Source organism: Primulina huaijiensis, chromosome 15 (assembly GCF_012295235.1).
Source record: "Primulina huaijiensis isolate GDHJ02 chromosome 15, ASM1229523v2, whole genome shotgun sequence".
Taxonomy (NCBI): domain Eukaryota; kingdom Viridiplantae; phylum Streptophyta; class Magnoliopsida; order Lamiales; family Gesneriaceae; genus Primulina; species Primulina huaijiensis.
This window is the reverse complement of record NC_133320.1, coordinates 21118613-21133935: the sequence shown is the minus strand read 5'-3', so window position 1 is coordinate 21133935 and position 15323 is coordinate 21118613. Positions and strand designations below refer to the sequence as shown.

Genomic DNA, 15323 nt, shown 5'->3' with positions numbered 1-15323 from the left:
AGCAGCAGCCCAGTTGAAATTCAATAAATAAATAATTAGATTATTATAATTTTGATTTTAGAGGAGTAAAATATATTCCAGAATCCTTAAACCTATTATTTATTTATTCTTACGATACAACTCATAAAAAAATTGAATATTATAAAATCGAATGTTGGATTGATGAATTTCAAATCTATACATTTCAAATATATTTAACTGTATTTTTGTAGTTTTAGATAAACAAATATATTTAACTGTATTTTTGTAGTTTTAGATAAACAATAACATAAACTTCAAATCGAACTTTGCTTGTTTATATAGTGTTTTATATTAATTATGATAAATTTCAAGTTCACTCAATAATATAAGAATTTGAAATTTATTTTACATTCAATTGTCGATAAATAAAGGTTAGTTGGGAACTTGCATATTCTAATATTACCGTTGTGGTACGATCCACAATTAGATTATATTTTTTAAAATGAATCTTCAGATCAAATTAAAACAACATTTTCTCTCGCATGTTTCTTCTTCTTTTAGAGAAGTGAAATATATTGCAAAAATCTTAAACTAATTAGGAGTAATTTATTTACAATTTTTGTTTGTGTTTTATGCTGTATTAATATTCAAATGGTTGCCCACTTCCAACCATTTGATTTTTTTGTCTCTAAGTATCATTTCGTGATTTACTTATTTTGATTCTAATCTATTAATATGTGAATTATTTTATTTTATTTTTATGAGATTGTATGTGTTAAACTATTTATTTCTTAGATTTCTCGGACGTATAAGCAGACTCGGCAATTAAAGAAGATTCGTGCATCTGATAACGAAATTTCGGCCTATATTATCTGGGAATTTTCGAATTTAATCGTAGAATAATTCGAGTTTGGTAGTTGTGATACCTTAGAATTGTTAAATACAATTTTTAGAAATCAGTGTGCGAATTTTGGAAGTAATTTGCAAAGTTCATTTAGATTGAACCAAACTGACGAGGTCTGTTGAAATCAGTCGTTTTAACATGTACAGAACTAGTATATTCATTGTTATTTATCTGCATTTTACACTCATTATGTTTTGGTAATTTTGAAGTTGATGTACTAGTGTAATTTTAGAATACTTGATGTTTCACTCTCAGGTACTGCGATTTGCAGAAATATCTTTCTATTATTAGATTGTGAAGTACTGAGAGTCCATGTTCAAACAAATTGTCGCCTGAGAAGAAAATATTTTTCTGATCGCCTATATTCAGAGGAGGAACTCCCTCCAGAGTTTAAATTATATAAGTTTTGTCATATGTTCTACAATTATCGTGTGATTAGAGATATTGGCATTGTTGGCTTCTGAAATTCTTTCTTTTGTCACGCTTTGTTTTGCAGAAAGCATGAAAGATGTAATAAGTTGAAAGATCTTGGTCAGTAGTTTTGTTTGGTGGGATACTTCGTGGTGAAGTGATGTACAAGATTTTGGCCGGTTGAGGTGTTTCTTGCTCCTTGCAAGAAATTCCAAGAGTTGTTTCCGGTACTGGTTCTTGTACGATGATTTAATGTTATAAAATCTTGTTAGATATATTACAGTTTTTCAACAATTGAATGTGATATGAGCTTAATTGATGTGAACAAAGGTTAGGACAAAAACCAAACCCAATCAAATGAAATCATGAAAGCTGCAGAGTGGTTCCGGTTTAATCCGCGACTCAAACCTGAAAAAATCCCTATTTTTTAGTATGTGTCTTGCGAACATCAACATCATTAAACAGAATCAATCAAAACGCAAAAGGTCATGACTTATAAGTCGTAATAGCCCATTCAAAGTAGCCATATCAAGATTCCAAATACAGAACAAAAACATTCAAGCACTTGATAAACTCGAAAAAATCACCATAACCACTCCTCGAAATCCTCTCTTCTAAATTGTTATATAGATAAATAATGGAAAAATACTTTACAACGTGAAAATCTATTTCAGCTTATGAGCGATCGTCTTCAAGTATATATTCAACACTACATGGGAATGAATACACATGATAACACAAATGTCGAACTCTTTTACAAAATGTTCGCCTAAAAGTGATCTTTCATGAATAAAATTGATTTCAGAGTCTCAGAGAGCAACTTTATTCTCACAAAAATAACAATAAGATCATTTGAAGTTTGAAACAGTTACCCATTTGAAATGGGAAAAACGCTCAAACACAGAAAAAGGCTTCACTGCAACTACTTGACCGCTTGAATATCAAGAATTGATAGGGTCGGGCTGCATAGCTTTGTGGACTAATTCAGTTTGCTCTTTCACGTGAACTTGGTAAAAGCCGGTAGCTGTTGCGGCAGATGGAGCACGGCCAACATACTTAATGTCATCAACAGTACCCCTACTCAGTGCTTTCATTGCAGTGCCTAGACGAGGGGCAACATAGCTGTATGCACCCATGTTCATGGGCTCTTCTTGGCACCATACGATCTCGGAATCTAAAACAATAATAAGGAAAAATTAAACCAGAAGCGAATAGAATAGATCACAAACCAACACTTTCATACACCTTGATGTCGTTTTTATGTAAATGATATAATCTACACTTTATCAAGTAAAGACCATCCTTAATGCTCCAGTTTTTGAATAGCATACTGATATGCTAGACGATTTTTTCAAAAACATACTTGGATATCTCTTCAATTCTCGCTGGATGAGGTCATAAGGGAATGGACAAAGTTGCTCCACCCTACAAATTGCAATATCCTTTCCACCAACTTTTTTCCTCTCTTCATCGAGCTCATAGTAGACCTGCAAAAAGACAGAAAAAAATAGATTGAATAAATTAATAAAATTAGAAAAAAGATATAAATTTCCTAGCCATACTGTGGTAACTTCGAAATTAATTGAATGGTACTATATCCTTTATTCAGAACCATTATCTGGACATCATAATTCATAATCAATCATATTATCGCAAGACAAATCTAAACTATCATAAAACTTGGTGAATGCATGCCCTACCACCAACCCCTGAAAAATATAAAACAGAAAAATCGAAAAGTGTGAAAGCAAGAGCTAACAACGCATGTAGAAGAGACGAAAATTCCTCACCTTTCCTGAGCAAAGAACTAGACGTCTAATACCCTCTTCAAGATCCGAGTGATCGTTCTGATCTTTTATAAGCCGTTTAAATCTGGTTCCTTGCTTGTCAAAACCAGGGTGACCTTGAACATCATCAAACTCAGACAAATTGGATTTGCAATCCTTATGACGAAGCAAGTTCTTCGGTGACATGACAATAAGAGGTTTACGGAATTCCCTGTGTAACTGAAACATATAAAAGAAAAAGGTTATAACATAAGGAGTGTAGGAGACTCGTGTAATTGATACAGCTTTATCTATCAAATTCACTTACTTGGCGCCGCAAAACATGGAAATAATTAGCAGGAGTGGTCACATTCACCACTTGAAAATTGCATTCTTGAATCTGTTTCCTAAGGGTTGAATCCATCTCAGGAATGACAAAAGGATTATCGTCACTCATCTGCAACACGAAAAAAAAAGTCAATTCACTGTTCCTCGATCAAACAAAAGATACAAATGAGACTTCTTAGTCGAAGGTAGATGGCAAATAAGCGATCGTAGAAAACGTTCTTAAGCTAGTATGCAGAGGAAACAACAAATTTGTAACATCGCAGAAAATACCAATTTCCATCATGCACCACAATATTGCTGAATTCGCCTCAATTCTGATATAGATAAGAATCCCAAAGATAAACACTTGAAGAAAAATAAAGAAAATGTGATTTCTACGTCAAAATTTCTCAAGAATTCAAAATGCTGGTTTGAAACAGTTTCAGTGCCAAAAATATGCATTAGAAGATAGGAAGTATCATAAAGTTAGCGACCACAATATGATACAAAGTCACTTATTTAATTTGACATTAATCATATAACTTCTAGTTTCACAACCCCAAAGCCCTCAAACATAAAATCCAAGTAACACATAATCTAGTCAAACTCTCTCCTTCCCTAATTTTTTTTTAAAAATAAAAAAATAAGAAGGGAGTATAGCTGCCAGAATATTTATTTACACTGGCGGAACACGCACGAGTGATACGTGTGTAAAACAATGACCACGACAAATGGGCACCAAATGATTTCTTCAAGGTAAAATAATAGTAAATAAAAAAAACTGAAAAAACACTTGTTTTACATTCAAAGGATACATGAAACATTGTAGAAAAAAATGCATTAAAAAAACAATCTAAAGTACTGGATGCATGAAGGAAAAAATAATAGGTAAAAATGGAGATTGTCTCAACCGATACCGAGATGGAAGAGAATATTTCAATAAATCTACATGCTCTCAAGTTTTAACCTCTGCCATTGAAAAATGACGATAGAGAAGAAAACAGAATATAGCAGCAACTGAGAAAAGCTCGGATGAGATGGAAAGAAATTTGGGAAATAGCCAAAATTTGAATTGCATCACAGATTTAAAATTTAAAATAACGGGAGGAAAATGATCAACGTGATTATTGGGCCAGTTACGATTAAGGCAATTGTTGGTTTCCACTTTTTAAGAAGACGCGGGAGTAGTTAGAAACTTAGAATATTTACAAAATTACCAAAATCCCCACAAAATACGGATATACATATTTTGGTGTCCTTGCCACACAAAAGCAGTTTGTATGATGTGCTCAACTTTTATAAATATATAATATAATATATAATAGATTTCATCAAGCAAGTCTTCAGCAAAAAATTGAGGACCTTCAAAGTCATCAGCATACAGTGGATCACTGATATTGGACATCAATCGTCCAGAGGATGAAACTACTGCCAGGTAAAGCATATGAACCTATTTCAGGAACCTCAGATAATCTTTTGGATAGCTGCACTTTGCCCCGTGTACCAGGGAAAATAAGAGGGTTTCAAGAGAACACCCAACAGGTTTTAAAGATCTTCTCTTCTATTCTATCTCGAGGTCAACAGACAAAGAGAATCCATTCAGCCACCAAATAAGGCAGAATAGAAACACTTGAGGATACAACATGACAAGTCCCCAAATGAAATAACAACATATACAAGAAGGGCTCCCAATAGGAAACATTTTTTTTTTGTTAAAAACAGGTTTATAAAAATCCAGTGTAATTTTTTTTAAAAAAAATGGGATAAGCCGCAGGATGATGGAGAAAATAACAAGACCTGAAGGAAACGCTCCAAACGCGCACTTGAATGTTCAGGGCCCTGACCGTCATATCCATGGGGCAGCAGGACAACCAATCCAGTTTGACGCAACCACTTGGACTCCCCACTGCTCACAAACTGGTCAAATATCACCTGAGCTCCATTGGCAAAATCACCAAACTGCGCTTCCCACAGCACAAGCGAATTGGGATTTTCCATCGAATAACCTACTTCAAATCCTAAAACTCCAAACTCTGAAAGAGAGCTGGAGAAAGCCCAACAGTGATTAATAAATAATATTTTTCATGGTAGCCACAAAATTGTTCATGTGAATTTTAAAAAGCAATGAAGAATCAAACATATATCATGTAAACCACGAGAACTAATTGTGTAAAGTGATTAATACAATGTGACAAAAATGAAAACCATCTTAATTGGAAAATGAATCACATCAACAATGCAAAGGTTCAACCACTAGGTCAACACACAGCAAGACAATGGTAAAGCTCATTCAAATGAGCAGAAGATATCATCATCATTCGAGTAGACCACAATTCATATCCAGATTTATGATTCAACTTCAGTGCAGTGATGGAAAATTTAGTCTGTTGGATACAATATTATTCCAACTTAGTTAGATTTACTTAGAATTCCTCTATTTATGATAAAGTTATGATATGGTTTGTTTTGTCAGAATTTGGGTATCTCAGTCTTTGAACTTACTGAGAGAACAAGGAGTTAAGGATTTAAGCTGTGTAAATTCTTGAAAGACAGACTAGTTTTCATTTTCTTTTCTTTTTTTTTCCATTTATGGCATAGGCAAGAATGAGATACAGGAAGCAATGTTAAGACATGCGTCCATGACTTGGTTTTTTATCGAAATCAAAGTTGTCAAAGAGTCAAAAATCCTTTGCTTTAGCACAGAGCCTGGCTATGAACCATTTAATTTTTTACTTCCTCAAGCATTAGTGCGCAGTAAAGCAAATGGTTCTTTGGTGCTGTAGAACCTCTTGAAATGCTATCAACAAATAAAACAAGCTTTCTCCAAGTTCCATTCGATTAAATATTTTTTGAAATGCAATAAATTTCGTAAAACTAAATTATTTTCATGTGATGTGAGAGTAAAAATGGTATGCTGAAATTTGCTCTTTTTTAGGAATCATTTCGTACACTAACTTTATCTGTCACTACGGCACATCATTAATGGATAAGGAAACAGAAGAGGCCGGTGTCAACCTTAGAAGAGGATGATTATGGGTTTACAGGTTCCATTATAATCACAATAAATGTGAGCAGAACTGTGCTGATGAGGAAGACTAGAATAGCATTTGTATTCGTCACTTATTACTTCTTATTTCTGCTTTTAGTCTGTTCTGCCTCACAAACTAGAGCTATATTTTAATTCACCCTTTGATGCTTTAGATTTGAAATCAATGCTACAGAACATGATAGCATGGAAACTAAAACTGATGTTTAAACTAAGTTGTCTGCTTAATCATCTTCGATTTTTAATATTTGTGCTTAAGACTTTCTGCATGATAAGGCTTGATAAGATTTATGTCGTGTACTTCTTTCATTTGGATAAGACGGATATCTCATCTAAGGCCAAGAATAATATTCCCTCCTAGCTATCTTGATGCCCAGTGCTTAGCCAAACCATTAACCTGGTTCCATAAAATCATCAACTTGAATCCATGAGATATAAAAAAAAATTTAGGGGTTTTTTGGGTTTGACTCAATTCAAGAGTCCAACCATTTCTAGATGAATAATCAAACGACCACCAGTCGTATTCTTTTTTCAAAAAATTTACCCAACTCATCATTCCACGTATCAAATCAACAATTCAAAGCATAATAATCACACAATCGTTATTTTTTTCTCCAAATCATTTCGCTCTTACTTTTTTCCGAATAAATTATAATAAATCTATTTTTACACAACATCAAAATATATATCCAATTTCAATATGTTCTGCAAAACTTTGGAATTGAATTGAAAGCTCAACAAACGCTACCTCAATCTCTGTTTGAAACCAGGTATTTTCAAATATATAAGTCTAAGCAGCTGAAAGCATATGAATTCAAATAGATAAATCCAAGAAAAATTTCGAGTATAAAATATAACAGGATATTTTGGTAGGATTTTCTGACACGGGCAACCATATAACACACAAAAGGTTCAAAAACAAACATATTTGATCAGATTTCTTCAAAAGTTTGTCTCCTTTACTCAGTACAAGTAAATAGACATGTCTTGAAGCGAAAATCACTGCAATTTATTTATGTATAAACAAGAAGAATTTTCAAAGCATTGTTAACGGTGATAAAGGGAAATAGAGTGATATCATTTAGAATGTTTTCCAGTTAAATATTTATGACTTACAGTAATTAAGATAAATACACTCCAGAAAATAATCCACACATAACTTGATATATAGAGCAGAGATAGTACCGGAACATACCTGTTGCTTACAGTAAACATCTCTTCATTTTGGTTTATCATAACATGGTCTAAAGGGCAGTATTGTTCCCCAGTTTCCTGATCATGTAGAACAGAGTGTCTGTGGCTGAAAGTACCTCGCTCAACATCCTGTCCGCTCAATCTAACATGATTTCCTTCCACAAGCAAGGTCGCGAAGGCGAGTGCTTCTCCCACCGCCCAGTCAATACCCTCCCCTGTCTCAATCATTTTGGCACGGTCCTCAAAAATTCTCTTCACTGCTCTATGAGGTTTAAAATTTTCAGGCAGAGTAGTAATTGCCTTGCCAACATTCTTCAAAATCTCAGGTTTCACTCTGAAAAATAGGATATGTTAAATACACAACAAACATTAAGCAGTAAAAGAACTGCATAATATGAATAACAAATATAACATTACCCAGTGTTACGGATACGTGAAAGCTGTTCAGGAGACTTGAAACCGGTCCAGTAAGCTGAAAGCCAGTCCCTTCTTTGTGGGACATATTCTTTGCTGGCAGTAAATTCTTCATTGAGAATTGTTAGGACTTTGCTGCTTATCTTATCAATGTCTTCTTTTGTCACATGACCAGATTCTAGCAGTTTTTTTTGGTAAATCTCAAGTGCCGAAGGATGATTCCGTATAACCTATAAAAGGCATTGAAGTAAGAAATTAAGAAGTTTCAATAACCAATACACAACTGAATACCAGGCATCATTAAGAATGAGCTTTTAAAAAGAATCCAAGAAATAAAAAGGTAAAGGTAAAGATACCGGTAAATCAAATAAAAGTTTAAACCATAAAAGGTAATATTCAGAAATGACCTTGTACATTTTAGGTTGAGTGAAGGATGGTTCGTCAATTTCATTGTGCCCAAATCGACGATAGCATACAATGTCAACCACAACATCAGTGTGGAACATCTGCCGCCACTCCGCGGCAAGTTCGCAAGCGTGAACAACTGCCTCTACATCGTCACCATTGACATGGAAAATTGGTGCACTCAAAGCTTTGGCAACATCTGTGCAATACTGTGAAGATCTTCCTGCTTGAGGGTCGGTAGTGAATGCTACTTGATTGTTCACTACAATGTGAATGGTCCCGCCAGTGGTGTAATTTGGAAGAGCACTAAGATGCAAGGTTTCATATACAACACCTTGTCCAGCAAAACTACCATCGCCGTGGATCAAGACACCCATGTTTTTTGTTCTGTCGATGTCATTAGAGTAATATTGTTTGGCTCTAGTTTTCCCTACCACAACAGGGTCCACTGCCTCTAAGTGACTTGGATTAGCAACCAAAGACAAGTGAATTCTCTTACCACCCCGAGTTGGCCTATCATAGGAAGTTCCCAAGTGATATTTAACATCCCCTGTTCCAGTGTAAAGCCCAACCTCATCCACAGGTTTTGTACCACCACTAAACTCACTAAATATTTGTCGCAGTGGTTTCCTGACAACATTTCCCAGAACGTTCAGTCTTCCTCTGTGTGACATTCCGATAACTATGCTCTCTACCCCTAGATCAGCTGCCCTATCAAACATCTCCTTCATGCCGGGAATCAATGTCTCACAACCTTCAAGCCCGAACCTCTTGGCTGCCGTCCATTTGGCTGCTAAGAAATTCTCAAATTGAGTACTCCAAATAAGTCGGTCGAGGATCACCTCTCGCCTCTGACGACTATACTCCATTGGTATTGGAGTCTCAATTTTGTCTCTCAACCAGTTGCACTTTTCACGATCAGCAATATGCATGTATTCATAGCCAATTTTTCCACAATAAGCCTGTTCTAATCTAGTCAATATTGCCCTTAAAGTTTGCACGGGACGATTCTCAGACAAGAAGCCATGCATTCTCCAAACACCAATGAAGAATTCTCTATCAAGATCAGCTTCTGACAAACCATAAAGGGCTGGGTCTAGATCATCAGGAATGGGCCTCTGTTCCAAGTCCAGCGGATCCAATGTAGCTTTCATGTGACCATAAACTTGGTAAGCTCTCACGAGCAACAAAAGCCGCATGCTCTCTTGTATCGTTTGGCCAGAAATTCCAGGTGACGTACTAGCCTGACCAACAAAGTTCCTGAAGAAGTTGTCCCATGATTCATCAACGCTACTGGGATCTTGCTCCCATGCCCTCTGAAGCTCTTCAAGATAAACACTGCTGGTCCCATCCAGAAAGCTATCGGTCAACCTGGAGAGTGGAACAGGACGAGGGACAGGAGCTGATTGGGACTTTGACGTAAAAACTGTAGAATGAAAATATTGGTTCTGCACAGAAGAGACCCGAGTTCTCGCTAAGTATGAACCACTTTGTGATATAGTTCGCCTCACAGCAAGCTTTGCCACTTGAGACCCAGCTCTAAACCAAGCCATTGCAATTCACCAAATCTTAGAAAGAAGAATATATATATATCCAACCTTCCACACTTCTCTTGCTAAGGATAAGCACTTTGAACTGTCTTCCTACCCACAAATACCCTGCTCAATGAAAAAGGACACAAATTATCAATAAATACAAGTATTTTTAGCACAATTCAATCCACACAAGCACCAGCTACCCAAAAATCAAAATAACTATCAAATAAATTCAAATTTAACGAGACCTATTGGATATATTACAATCTTTGAGATTTTGTGTGTTTGATATACCATAATATAAGACTAGCCGCCGATGCACATGTGTTGCGTGTGTAACGTAATATATGAGACATGTGCATGGGTTATGTGTAATATGATGCATGAATAAATCAATAACCTATATATTTAAGGTTAAAGATGAAAAGAAATATAATTAAATCTAATATAAAATTTGTAAGTATGAATGCATGTTGAATATAAATTCATATTAGGATTTACCAAATTATTGTAAAGATGAGTCGATCTACAAAAATTAGCAATATGCTATCTATCAGAGTAATTGTGACACAAACAAACTATGTAAGTTGAAATGAATTGTTACATTTAAGTTTACAGTATGCATACAGAAATTTCCAATAGTGGGATAGTTTAACAACTAAATTCTAAACGCATATTCATTAACTGAGTTGAGTAGAGCAAAACGACATATTTTGAAGCTATAAATTATAATTTTGTAAAACTGTTCACCTAAAATTTAATTTAAGATTTGTTGGATTTAAGAAAGCAATCCCGAGACTCAAAGAAGATTATTTAAAAAATTTAATAGCTTCATTCAATGCAAAAACAAAGCGGTAGCCCAACTTTTTTTCTTTTTGAGGTAATGCAAGATTTGATAACCGGATAAGAGATCTAAATCTGCATTTCATGTTAATGCTAAAATCCAATTTATATATCACATCAAGAGACCTCAAGGAAGACGATGTCAAAAGTGTAGTGCCTTCATCCAACACAAACAGAAAGCAGATGCCCAGCTCTCTTTCTTCTTTTTGAGGCAATGCAAAATTTATAGGATTGAACTTCTTTATTTGCATTTTCAACACATAAAAACTCAAACATTATCAAATTGAAGTTAGAAGCTCAATGAAGCAGTTTATATCGTATTAAGTGTATCTTAGATTAAAAATTCTGTTTTGAATATTAACTCGTTAACAATGATGAAAAAAATTAAAAAAATAAATTACTTCAACTTCATAATAAAAGATCAATTCAAAACATTCTCACAGATATGCACCATTTGCAACCATGCCAGCTGCTAATCAATCCACACAGACAAAACAAATGAAACAAAGAAAGTACACAATAGAATACAAAAAATCTGAGGAACTTCTGAATTTGTGGAAAAAGGTTGGAAAACCTAGCAGAGAAACAGGAGTTGGGTTTGAAGATTACAGATAAGTTGCGTGTGTACTGAGCAAAAAAGTGTACTACACTGTTTCAAACGTAGTATAAAAATCAGTATGTAGATCTTGGAGTAAAAAAAAATACAGTCGCTTGCTGACACGGAAAGGACATAACTATTATCACATACCTTTAGAACAAAAATGAGAGTTTTAACAAAAGTTCGCACTGTCACCAACAATTAAGTCCACCAAACAATTGCAGAAAACAAAAACAAATATATACAATATGCCAGATGAAAAAGAGATCCATTAGATACAAAGAAGACTAGGTCAAGATTGTAAACAGACGTATAGTAATAAAAGGAATAAAGTTGTTTATATCATAGATTCATAATACCATTGAAGTATAAGAACCAATTCATAATAAGAAATAATACTCATGGAATAAAAAGGTCTCAGCACTAATTGTTTAACATATATTCCCAATTAGTGGTAAAATTCTACAATTTCATCATGTATGTCAATTGAAATTTATGTAAGATACATATTTTACGTGTGAAACCAAGCACCTGGCAATTAGATAATCTGCAAGCCAAAGACAACATAAACCAGGAAAATAATGTCCAGCATAAACAAACAAAAGAATTTGAATATTCAGATCAAATCTTGAGGAAGGGTTAGTGGGTTTTTACGAGAAAGAAACTGGTAAACAGAATGAAACCAAAAAAACAATCAAGGTAACACTTTTGCAAGTATCATAGGTCAATTTAACATATGTTTTGAGGAGGGACAAACAATTACCCAAGGAAAAGTGTCAGAAAAAGGCATTCAAACATGATTATCTATTATTTGTAAAGGGATCAGGCTACACACAATCAAATTGAACCAGCAATAGCCAAAAACCAACAACGTACCTCACTAAATAAATAAAAAATGGGAAAAAATATAGCATAGATTTGAGGGGCCATTGGGAACTCACTGAAGGTGTCGCCACTCACCCAGAAGCAACAGACGGCGAGATTTCAAATACTTGCAGTAATTATAATGAATTTTTGCTCGTTAAAACCTAGCGAGGGATCAAATTCAAAGGGCTTAGGGGAATGTCAACTATAATTTGGGAAGATTTTTCATTTGGAATAATGAACGATTTTTTTTCTTTCTTCGGAGCTCCTCGGGTCATTGAATAACACTGGCGTATTGTAATGTGGAACGTGGCTTGTGGAGAATCAAAGTTGAACCGGGTCGGGTCTAGATTTGGGCTTCAATCCCTGGGCCAACTACGGAATGGGCTTTCTAGAGACTGGAAAAATCTAGCAGCAGCAGCAGCCCACTTGAAATTCAATAAATAAATAATTAGATTGTAATTTTAATTTTAGAGAAGTAAAATATATTCCAAAATTTTTAAAAATATCAATTATCGATAAAATAAAATATTATTTGGGGTAAATTTTGTAAATTAAAATAAACCATTAAAAATAAAATTTAATAAAATGGTTTTTCATTGCCTAAAATTTTAGAATAACGGAATTGAAAAATATAAATTTGTAAACATAATTTTTTTATCCTTGAATCAATATTAAAATAATATTAAAAAAATTAAAAGGCATCTGTTACTATTAAAGTTAATTTCAATTATTATTAAAATATGATTTATTTGTGATAGATTAATAAAAACTGAAAGGATAATAAATTGGAATATATTCTAAAAATTATATGGAACAAATATTTGAGAACAAAAGTCATGATTATGTAATCTATGTTTCTTTTTTTAGAAAAGTCATGATTATGTAGAAAACAATTTTTGAGATACAATAATAATAAATTAACTTATGCTTTTTTTAAAAAAGAGGAAAAAAATATCAGAAGTTCAATCTATATTTTTTACACATGTTTTCATTTTAAGAACCTTTTTTAAAAAAAAAAATTTGTTTGATCATCAATGGTTTTTTTTAAAAGAAGCGTCTTTTATTAAATTTAATTTGGTGAATTATTTCTTCTATTTAAATGAATATATTGTCTTTTTAAAATATTATAAAAATTAACTTTTTTTATTATTGTGCGGAAAACGGAATTTTATGGATGTTCGGAGACTCAACCTCCTGCGCCACCCCTTCTTCTACTGAACTATAAGATTTTGATTTTACAACTCTTTGTGACAACCTGATTCAACCTTTAAAACTTGTCTACTGTTCAAGTCGAAACTCTTAGTTAACTCAAACAGTTGAGACACAAAGTCTAACAACTAATACAATACAAATGAAGTGCAAAAATGAATCATTAGATTCAAACTATTGGACAATTCTTCAAACGTTCTAGACAGAAACGGTCGATTGGTTTGATAGAAGCCCTTGATGATGTTTGATTATCTGATAAATGATCTTTGATGAGAAGGCTGATAATCAGTAGTTGATACCAGAGCGATGAGTTCTCATAAATCTTTTGAGAGAATACTTCAAGTGTGTAAAATCTCGTAGTTATTAAAGTTACAGTTATTGAAACTCTTATTTGACATTCTCTATTTATATTATTTATTGCATCTTCTCGTTCAACATTCGACTGTAGCTCAATAAATGTACATTAATACAATAGAGGAAACACTGACTGATAGCAAAAAACAACTAGCTCTACGCGTAGAGTTTTTTGGAAAACAATTTGATATTTTGATATCTTGTTTTTCGTGAATGATCAGTCTATCAAAATATGTGAGATATCTGTAAGGTATGTGTCTTATATTTGAGATGATTTTACTCAACAGTTTATAAATGTACTTCAATAAGTTGATCAGAGTAGCTCTCATGCCACAAACTTGTACGCTTGAGTGGCCGAGTAGATAAACATCCTACTGATGATAAAACGGTTGGATAGCTTTGCATCTTAAGACCGGTTGAACGACTTCTTCTAAATCTTCTGGGCGGTTTAGTATTTGTAATACATTGTAAATACAGCTTTATATAATACAATAATTTATCGTTTGTTATCATTAAATCTAAAGCAAGTAACAATATTTGATAAATATACTCACATATTTGTTCTATATAGTTTCCATATTTTATTCAAATTTATTCTCTTTTTTATCACCAATAAATTATGTTTTTAATGTTTGAAAACAACTTTAATAGTAATATGTATTTTTATTTTGAAAATATTTTACTACTGATTTGATAATAAATTATATTATATCTTACAAGTTCATATATATCTAGTACTTATACTTTAGCCAATGAAAACCCATTTTTATCAAATAATTTTTATAATCATATATGTTAATTGACTAAATCGTCCCTTTAATTTTGATATTTTGGAGAAACATAAAGATTTGTGTTAAAAATACAAAAGAGTGCAAAGGGAATGTTTTAATATGATTTATGGTGTAATTTGTCAAAAATATAATTTAATGGTGGTGTGGATAAAATGATTATGGTGCTGGTTGCCAAATATCTTAAAATAATTTATAGTTATTGTGTATTATTTTATTTTATTTTTTTAATTGAAAACAATAAAATAAACTATAAAATTAAAACTCAAAATTGATCGCGTTAAGCATGTATGAGTGAGAGCAGAATTGAGATGATTGACGCTAGATCTTAACGGATAATATTGTCTCAGATGGAGACATGTCGACAGTAGTGATAGAATAAGACATATATCTAAGTAATATAAGACAACATCATCACTCCATCAGATAGATATACAACTCACCGAACTCATTGACCTAACAATCCGACTTATTAGCACCCAAGTAGGTGCACTTTGCGCTACCACGAGTATAAAGAAATAAAATTGTATCTTGACTAACAACTATAACTTTTGACCTAGTGGTGAACACTTGTTCTAACAATTAGTATTAGAGCGAGAGAATGAGTTCAAGTCTTCCAATAAATATATTTCTATATTTATTGGGGGAATGTTGGTTAAGATGCATAAGTGAGAGTAATGATGAGATGAGTGATATTCTGA

At 33.2% G+C, this 15323-nt stretch overlaps 1 protein-coding gene across 2 annotated transcripts; it reads right to left on the bottom strand.

The window, feature by feature from the left end:
- Positions 1-2040: 2040 nt before the first annotated feature.
- On the bottom strand, positions 2041-12560 carry LOC140960271 (uncharacterized). Of its 2 annotated transcripts, none has more exons than XM_073418472.1 (9): positions 12346-12560; positions 8431-10086; positions 8027-8253; positions 7611-7943; positions 5167-5413; positions 3371-3499; positions 3067-3282; positions 2640-2763; positions 2041-2450 (listed from the first exon to the last, which is right to left on the bottom strand). In XM_073418472.1, the coding sequence occupies exons 2-9, from the start codon at positions 9979-9981 to the stop codon at positions 2218-2220; spliced, it is 3060 nt and encodes a 1019-aa protein (XP_073274573.1). In that variant the 5' UTR covers positions 9982-10086; positions 12346-12560; the 3' UTR covers positions 2041-2217. The 2 variants fall into 2 exon arrangements, with proteins under 2 accessions (XP_073274573.1, XP_073274574.1); XM_073418473.1 differs by having other exon boundaries at positions 12365-12560.
- Positions 12561-15323: the final 2763 nt, after the last annotated feature.

Excerpts from the sequence above, each read along its gene's own strand:
- LOC140960271 (XM_073418472.1), bottom strand. The coding sequence starts at position 9,981 with ATGGCTTGGTTTAGAGCTGGGTCTCAAGTGGCAAAGCTTGCTGTGAGG. Across the intron at positions 3,283-3,370 it reads TCCATGTTTTGCGGCGCCAA|TTACACAGGGAATTCCGTAA; the intron begins GTAAGTGAATTT and ends TATATGTTTCAG. Across the intron at positions 2,451-2,639 it reads AGAATTGAAGAGATATCCAA|ATTCCGAGATCGTATGGTGC; the intron begins GTATGTTTTTGA and ends TTATTGTTTTAG.